At 62.0% G+C, this 8,531-nt stretch overlaps 1 protein-coding gene across 3 annotated transcripts; it reads right to left on the bottom strand.

Annotated features, from left to right (window-relative positions):
• Nucleotides 1-11: 11 nt before the first annotated feature.
• YKT6 (YKT6 v-SNARE homolog) lies at nucleotides 12-7,359 on the bottom strand. Of its 3 annotated transcripts, none has more exons than XM_065856711.2 (8): nucleotides 7,218-7,359; nucleotides 5,832-5,953; nucleotides 3,601-3,683; nucleotides 2,163-2,263; nucleotides 1,464-1,568; nucleotides 1,290-1,355; nucleotides 710-811; nucleotides 12-402 (listed from the first exon to the last, which is right to left on the bottom strand). In XM_065856711.2, the coding sequence occupies exons 2-8, from the start codon at nucleotides 5,933-5,935 to the stop codon at nucleotides 367-369; spliced, it is 597 nt and encodes a 198-aa protein (XP_065712783.1). In that variant the 5' UTR covers nucleotides 5,936-5,953; nucleotides 7,218-7,359; the 3' UTR covers nucleotides 12-366. The 3 variants fall into 3 exon arrangements, with proteins under 3 accessions (XP_065712783.1, XP_071655468.1, XP_065712784.1); XM_071799367.1 differs by having other exon boundaries at nucleotides 7,202-7,327; XM_065856712.2 differs by having other exon boundaries at nucleotides 7,168-7,326.
• Between the last annotated feature and the right edge of the window lie 1,172 nt (nucleotides 7,360-8,531).

The following is an 8,531-nucleotide window of genomic DNA, read 5'->3' on the forward strand; positions in this document are numbered from 1 at the left end:
CATCTTCCCCCCCATCCCACCCCCCCGGGCTCACTCTTAGGACACAAATACACCAGTGACCCCCCCAGCTCCTCTCAGGCCCCCCCCAGGGCCACAGCAGCCATTACAAGTTCAAGGGCGGGGGGGGGGGCACAACCGGCACCCCTGCTCCAAACCATGAGAGTAGGGGGGGCTCCGGAGCTTCCCCCACCTTGGGGGGGCCCGACCGTTGCTGGCAGCCCCCCCATGACAAAAAGTCACATAATCCGGTGGGGCCGAGGACGCTGAGCCCAGGGAACCCTCCCTGGGGGGGTCGCTTCTGCCCCAGGTGGGGTCCGGAGGGGGTGTTAGGGGGGGGGTCCGGAGCAGGAGCCCCCCGGCTGCGCGTCACATGATGGCACAGCAGGAATTCTGCTTTCGGGCCTGGGGGGGGACAGAAAAAACACGTGTGACATTGGCTGCGGCCACCCCGGGGGACTGGAGCCCCCCCAGGGTCCTTGTCCCCACATAGGACACCAAGGACGGTCCCACCATGAAGCCAAAGACCCCGTGTCCCCGCACCGAGAGCTGGTGCCCCCCCAGCCACAATCGCTGTCACCCAGTGTCACCCCCCGCCCGCAGTGGGGTTTGGGTCACCCCCCCATCCAGAGCCATAGGATCCTGTACCCCAGTGGTTCCCCCGTGCTCCTCAGGACAGGGTGTCCCCCCCCGGGTGACAAGGGACACTCACGGTTTTGTAGAAGGCTTTGGACTGTGCCCCCAGCACCTCGGATTTGGAAACCAGGTCATCCAGCTTCTCCCCCCGCTCCAGCAGCGACTCCATCGTGTTGTGCTGCCCAAAAATCAATAAATGGGCACTGCCCCCCCCTGTGCTGCCCCCCCTTGGTCCCCCTGGAAGGTGGAGGTGCCACCGTGTCCCCACAGCCACCCCAGCTCCAGTGAAAGTGGCAGCAACCAGTGGGAGAAGAGGTGACAATGACACGTGGGGCATTTGAAGCAGGTGAGTGACGAGGTGACACAGCACAAGGAGGTGACACCGTGGAGGGGGCTGACACCGTGTTGGGGAGTGACACCGCGCAGGGAGGTGACACCGCGTGAGGAGGTGACACCGCGCAGGGAGGTGACACCGCGCAGAGGGGTCAGTGTCTCCTGGAAGGGACGGGGAGGAAGCAGAAGGTCCCGCAGCACCAGGAATGTCCCTGGGGATGCAGATGGCAGGAGGGACACAGCATCTGGGGGTCCCAGCCCCCCAAAAGAATGTCCCCACCCCTCAATGTGCCACTCGGTCCCCAGGTCCTCCTCGTCCTCACCAGGATGATTTTGGTCTCGTCCAGCTCCGCCTGCACTCGGGTCATCGGGTCGGCATCACGGGGGTTCTTGGAGAGACACAACGGCGTCGGCACGGCCACGGGGACAGCCCTGTCCCCTGGGGTGTCACCCACGTTCCCACCTCCACCCCTGCGGCGGTCCCGGGGGGTCTGTACCTGGTATTTGCTGAGGTACCCGTCCAGGGCACTGTAGGTGATAGTGGCCGGGGACCCCGAGGGCCACTCGGCCCTGCTGACCGTGCGGGAGAACTCGTCCAGCACCTGCGGGCAGAGGGGACAGTGGGGACAGCGGTGACCGGCGGCTCCACGGGCTTCTCCTCATAGAAAAGGAGATTTTTCTCCTTCTTTCTCAGCCTTGATGCCCTCGACCGAGCAGGAATCAAAAAATCATAGAATCACAGAATCATTTTGGTTGGAAAAGCCCCTCGAGCTCATTGAGTCCACCCATAACCCACCCCCAGCACTGCCCCATGTCCTGAGAACCTCATGTCCGTCTGTCCAGCCCTCCAGGGATGGTGACTCCAGCACTGCCCTGGGCAGCCTGTTCCAATGCCCCACAGCCCTTTGGGGAACAAATTGTTCCCACATCCAACCTCAACCTCCCCTGGGCAACTTGAGGCCGTTTCCTCTGCTCCTGGCGCTTGTTCCTGGGGAGCAGAGCCCGACCCCCTGGCTCCAAGCTCCTTTCAGGCAGTTCAGAGATCAGAAGGTCTCCCCTCAGCTCCTGTTCTCCAGCTGACACCCCAGCTCCCTCAGCCGCTCCCATCACACTCGTGCTCCGGCGCCTCGAGCTCCGTCATGTCGCGACAGGGCCCGTTTCCACGTCACGACAGCGCCGCCCCCGCGCACGCTCACCTTGTCCAGCAAGGTGAAGCAAACCCGCTGCGGGTACTCGGTGTCGGCGATCACCACCCCGGCCAGCCCGTCGGTGCGGACGTAGACGTGGCAGAGATACTCTGGGCACAGGATTCGTGTCAGAAACCACGGGAGGGGCCGGAGACCCCAGCACCCACCACCCCACAGATCCTCCTGGGTACCCGAACCGCCCGGGGACGTTTCACCCAGTGACAGCGTTTCAAGGCCATTTCATTAGGGGAAGAGCTCAAGAAAGGAGCAAAATCAGCCCTGAAATCAGCCCCGCTATCAAAATCAGGCCCAAAACTGGTCCCAAAATCAGAATCGAGCCCCAAAATCAGAATCGGGCCCTCAAGTCAGAATGAGGTCCCCAAGTCAGAATGAGGTCCCCAAGTCAGAATCGGGCCCCCAAGTCAGAACGAGGTTCCCAAATCAGAATCAAGGCTCCCAAATCAGAATCAGGCTCCCAAATCACGTCCCCAAAAAACAAAACAGTCCCCAAAAGCAAGTTTAGGCCCAAAATCAGCTCCAGAATCAAAATCAGGCCCACGGCCAGTCCCAAAAATTAAAGTCAGACCCCAAACCAGGCTCCAAATTGGCCCAGAAAACTAATATCAGCCCCAAAATTGGTCTCACAAAGTCAGGTCCAAAATCAGCCCCAAAATCAGGCCTTAAAAAAACCCCAAATCAGTCCCAAAATCAAAATAAGGCCCCAAATGATCCCCAAAGCCAAAATCAAAATGAGCCCCCAGGTCCCCGCGAATCGTGCCGGGCCAGGTCACCGCAGCCGGGACGCGGGACGCGGGACACGGGACGCAGGAGGCGGGACACGGGACGCAGGAGGCGGGACACGGGACGCAGGAGGCGGGACACGGGACGCAGGAGGCGGGACACGGGACGCAGGAGGCGGGACACGGGACGCAGGAGGCGGGACACGGGACGCGCCGCTGATCGTCCAGGGCAGCGGAGTTAAAACACAGAACCCCCGAGGGGAAAGCGCTGAGCCCGGTTTCAATAAATACCAAGTGCCCAAAGGCTGGGGTGGCACTAACGAGGCTGCGGTGGCCATGCCGGGGTGACCCTGCCTGTCTGGGGGTGCAGGGGACACGTGGGGACAGAGGGGCTGGGCACAGAGTGGAGGTTTGGGGACAGAGCCCTGAGTCGCCCGGGAGAGTTTGGGGGACAAGGGAGAGTGGCTGCAATATCACGGGGACAAGTAGAGGGACAGTTCTGGGTGACACAGAGAGTGACAAAGCCTGAGGGTGGCAGGCGGGGGTCAGGGATGTCCCTGTTCTTCACGGGCTCTGGTCCTGCTCAGTGGCTCCCGCCCTTGGCGTCACTTGCCAGGACAAGGTGGTCAGGTCTCGTTCTTGGTGACAAACGGAGACAGAGCAAAGGACACACGGCCTTGCCCGATGTCCCCGCGCTGTCCCCTCACCTTGCTCCTTGACGGAGGCTCTGCTGCCCGGCTGCGAGCGCTCCACGATCAGCTGGCTGGTGAACGTCATGAACTCCTGCACGCTGCGAACACACGGCAGTGTCACCCGCGGCTGCCAGGGGACACGGCCCTGCGGGGGACACGGCTCAGCCAGGGGGACCCCAAGTCTGCAGAGGGACCCCAAGTCTGTGGAGGGGACACCGCTCTGCAGGGGGATGTGGTTCCAAGAGGGGACACCCCGAGTCTGCTGGGGGGACGTGACCCTACGATGAGGGACCCAGAGTCTGTGAGGGGACATGGTCCTGTGTGGGGACACAGCCTGGCAAGGGGGACCCCAAGTCTGTGGAGGGGACACCACTCTGCAGGGGGACATTGTTCCAAGAGGGGACACTCTTAGTCTGCTGGGGGGACGTGACCCTGCGATAGGGGACCCAGAGTCTGTGAGGGGACAGGGCCCTGAGATGGGGACACAGCTTGACAAGGGGACTCGGCTCATCTGTGTGGGGACACAGCTTGGCAAGGGGGACCCCAAGTCTGTGGAGGGGACACCACTCTGCAGGGGGACACGGTTTCAAGAAGGGACACCCCAAGTCTGCTGGAGGGACGTGACCCTGCAATAGGGGACCCAGAGTCTGTGAGGGGACAGGGCCCTGAGATGGGGACACAGCTTGACAAGGGGACACGGCCCTGTGGGGGGACACAGCTTGGCAAAGCGGACCCCAAGTCTGTGGGGGGGACACCACTCTGCAAGGGGATGCGGATCTGAGAGGGGAACCAGCTCTGTGGGGGGACACGGCCCTGTGAGGGGACACAGCCCTGTGAGGGGACATGGCCCTGAGATGGGGACACGGCTCAACAAGGGGACACAGCCCTGTGGGGGGCCACGGCTCATCTGTGCGGGGACACAGCTTGGCAAGGGGGACCCCAAGTCTGTGGAGGGGACACCACTCTGGGACCCAGCTCTATGGGGGAACCTGAGTCTGCTGGGGGGGTACAGCCCTGTGAGGGGACACAGCCCTGCAATGGGGACCCTGAGTCTGTGAGGGGACATGGCCCTGAGACGGTGACACAGCTCGACAGGGGGACACAGCCCTGTAAAGCACCAAAATTCCAGCATTTCCCAGAATCCGTGCAGGATTTTAAGCCAGACTTAAATTAATCCCAGCTTAAGTATCGCAGCCAGGAGGGGAACCGGCTCAGGATGAGGATTAAACACCAAAAAAGCTGCAACACCGACACATCAAGAAAACCATCGCTGGCCCCAAAAGCCAACAAAAGACTTTTTGAAAATAGACAAACTGCTACCGAGGAAGCGGCTCCTCCGGCAGCAAAACCACGCCGGGAACTCTCGCAGGACTTGGGAAAGCGAGAGCTGCAACCATGAAGCGATTTGGGTTGCTGAGAGGCTACTGCGCCTGCACTGGCAGCGCCGGCACAGCTCCTCCATCCCTCTCACTTATTTGGCCTAAAGAAGTATTTTTTAAGACAATTTTAAATGGGTATTTTCCCCTTAGCGCTGGAATTGCAGAAGCAAACATGTTGCAAGCTCCAGAAAAATCTTGGCAAGGACAGAAGGTGAAAAGCTCGCGTCCTTTCGGTGCGGATCTCGTAAAGCCACGGGTTGGGAAACAAGAAGTTTCACTTCATTTTACGATTTTGGGAGGATTTTGGGAGCTCCCCTCGGACGCCCGGGAGCCTGGAGCAGCGTCTGGGGCTGAACCGGCTCACCCGACACCGTCAGGACAACCCGAGCGGAGCCTTTGCGCCTGGGTTGAGCTTCAGATGAAAGCAAAGGCTTAACTCGAGGTGCCAGGAGGCGCCGGGCAGGTTTTGTGAGTCTGACACAAGGCCAAGCCTCCTCCCACTCGCCTCGCGCACCCAGGAGCCGCCGTGACTCCGGGTTCTGGCACTCGCCGCGGGGAAACAGCCGCCCGATGTTTCCCTGCACCCCAATTTTACCCGTGGAGGATTTACCGAATCCAAAGCTGCTGGAAAATGAGGTTTTGCTCCATTAATGAGGCTGACAAAACACTCCGAGGGGGTTTGACAGCACTGAACACACACGGGGAGCATCTCCAGGGGTTCATCCCTCTCCCCGCTGTCACCGTGTCCCCAGAGCACAATGGGGAGGGAACCCCCAACAAAAAGCTGCTTCTGCCTGTCCCCAAGGTCCTACCCGTGTCCTGTGGCACCCAAGGGACATTTCCCCCCGCGGGGGGGCTGGCACCCACCTGGCCCTCTGGAAGAAGCTGAAGGTGGAGACGTCGTAGGCGGCTTTGAGCAAATGCACTTTGGGGTCCCCTTTGTAGAGGAGGCTCAGGCTGTAGAGCCGCATCCCGGCGGCTCCGTGGGGCTGGGGGCACGAGACGGGGGTGGGGTGAGGTGGAGACCCCCCCAACCCTTCCCTGGCTTCTAAACGTGGCACCCAGCACCCTGTGTCGCCCACCGATCCCACGGGGCCCACCCTGACCCCCAACCTCACCCTGACCTCAGCAATAACCCCCCACCTTGGGCTAATCCCCCCGCACCTAAACTAGCCCAGTCCCCCCAGTATAACCCAGAATCCCAAGCATAATCCAGCCCCCCCATATAACCTATCCCCCCAGTATAACCCAGCATCCCCCCCCAGTATAACCCAGCCTGTCCCAGCATAACCCAACATCCCCCAATATAACCCAGCCCACCCCAGTATAAACCAGCATCCCCCCCAGTATAAACCACCCCCTCGCTCCCAGTAAAACCCATCCCCCCCCAGCATAACCCAGTAAAACCCAGCACCCCCAGTCCATCCCAGCCGGCCACGCCCCCAACCCCAGTACATCCCAGTAGACCCCTGTACAACCCAGCCTGCCCCAGTATAACCCAGACCCCCACTCCCAGTATAACCCAGTTAAGACAGCCCCTCTACCCAGTATAAACCAGCCCGCGCAGGGTAACCCACCTAATGTGGTCCAGTATAACCCAATCTGTTCCCAGTTTAACCCAGCCTGCCCCAGTATAACCCAGTCCCTCATTCCCAGTATAACCCAGCCAACCCAGCCCCCGCACCCAGTATAACGCAGCTAACCGGGACCAGTATAACCCAGTCCCTCATTCCCAGTATAACCCAGCCAACCCAGCCCCCGCACCCAGTATAACGCAGCTAACCAGGACCAGTATAACCCAGTCCCTCATTCCCAGTATAACCCAGCCAACCCAGCCCCCACACCCAGTATAACACAGCTAACCAGGACCAGTATAACCCAGTCCCTCATTCCCAGTATAACCCAGCCAACCCAGCCCCCGCACCCAGTATAACGCAGCTAACCGGGACCAGTATAACCCAGTCCCCGCCCAGTACAACCCACCTACCCCAGTCCACCCCAGTAAAACCCAGTACAGCCCACCCATCCCAGGCCCCCACGCCAGTATAACCCAGCCCCTCTCAGTATAACCCACCTACCCCAGTACAACCCAGTACAGCTCAGTAAAACCCAGCACAACCCGGTACACCCCAGTATAACCCTGTACAACCCAGCCCCCCACCCCAGCACAGCCCAGTACACCCCAGAACAGCCTGGTCCCCACCCAGCGCAGCCTAGCTCTCCCCCGGTGCTCAGACCCGCCCGTCCCGGTACCGGCGGCTCCGGAACTGCCCGAGCAGAGGCGGCGCCGGCGGGGCGGGGCGGACCGAGCCCGACCCGGAAACAGCACCGCAGCGACCGGAAGTGACACTGTCCCGGGGCAATTGCCACGGCGCCTCTCCCGCTCTGCGCACGCGCCGACTTTGCCCCGCCCCCCAACCCCTTGACCAATAAGCGCTTGACTCTCACTGCGGCCTCGCCCACAGCCTTTCGCGTCCCGCCCCCGAGCGTACTGACCAATCAGCGCCGCTCTGACGCCATGGGGGCGGGACTTCTGCCGCGGGAGTTCGGCGGGGGGCGCTGTATCCCGGCGGGCTTTGCGCAGGGGGTGGGGGGGAGCCCATCAGTTTTGGGGGGGACCTTCTATGGGGTGAAGGGCTGTTCTATTGGGGGTCCCTCATTGGTGGGTCCTTCTATAGGGGGTCCTTCGATGGGGCTGGGGGTCTCTCTATGGGGCTGCCCTGTCTCCATGGGGTGCGGGGTCTTTCTGTGCGGGGGGTCCCGCTATGGGGGGTCTCTCTATGGGGGGTCCCTCTGCGGTTCAGCTGCACCCCTGAGAGTTCGGGACCCCCAGTGGGGTGGGGGCCTCTCCATAGGGGTGGACACCTATGGTGGGGGCAGGGATACCTGAGCCCCCCCCCAGCCCATGGGTGTCCCCCAGCACAGGGTGGGGACAAGGTGCCGTGAGGTGACCCTGTGCCCCCTCAGAGCCCCCTGGGTCGCCCAGGGGGCCACCGGCCCCCCCAGAAGCCACCCAGGGGACACCCCCAGCCCCGTGTCTGAGGGGACACCACCACAGAGGGACACCAGGAGGTTTTGGGGTGATGAGAGCATCCTCAACCCCCCAGGGACCCCATACCCCAGGTGCCACCAACACTTGGCTGATGTCCCCAATTGGGGGTTATGAGGGGGACACTACATCCCTGTCCCCCAAAACTAACAGCTGCCAGGTGTCCCCAGCATCCCCCACCACCCATCCCGGTGTCACCGGAGCGTTTCCCATCCTGGGGACAGGGAGCACTTCCCAGTCACCCCCAGAACCTTTGTCACCAAGCCACCGGCTGCCTGGTCACCATGGGAGCGCTGGAGTGCTTGTCACCGCCACCAAGACACCGAGCCGTTGATATGACAACCCGAGCGGGGACACGGGTGGCCCGGGGCGTGGTGCTTCGTGTGACGGGGCCAGCGGCCCCCGGCGGGGAGGGGTCCCGCCGAGCCTGGTCACCGCACCGGGACGTCCCCACCGCCCGCAGGGACCCACCGGGACCCCTCGTCACGGTGACAACCACCACATCCATTTACAGGGGA

This window comes from Patagioenas fasciata, chromosome 26 (assembly GCF_037038585.1).
Source record: "Patagioenas fasciata isolate bPatFas1 chromosome 26, bPatFas1.hap1, whole genome shotgun sequence".
NCBI lineage: Eukaryota > Metazoa > Chordata > Aves > Columbiformes > Columbidae > Patagioenas > Patagioenas fasciata.

What these genes read in the sequence shown, in the direction of transcription:
- YKT6 (XM_065856711.2), bottom strand. Translation starts at nt 5,935, where the DNA reads ATGCGGCTCTACAGCCTGAGCCTCCTCTACAAAGGGGACCCCAAAGTG. An exon ending in GGTACCTCAGCAAATACCAG is followed by an intron (nt 1,356 to 1,463) that starts GTACAGACCCCC and finishes TGTCTCTCCAAG; the next exon opens with AACCCCCGTGATGCCGACCC. An exon ending in CCAAAGCCTTCTACAAAACC is followed by an intron (nt 403 to 709) that starts GTGAGTGTCCCT and finishes GTCCCCCCCCAG; the next exon opens with GCCCGAAAGCAGAATTCCTG.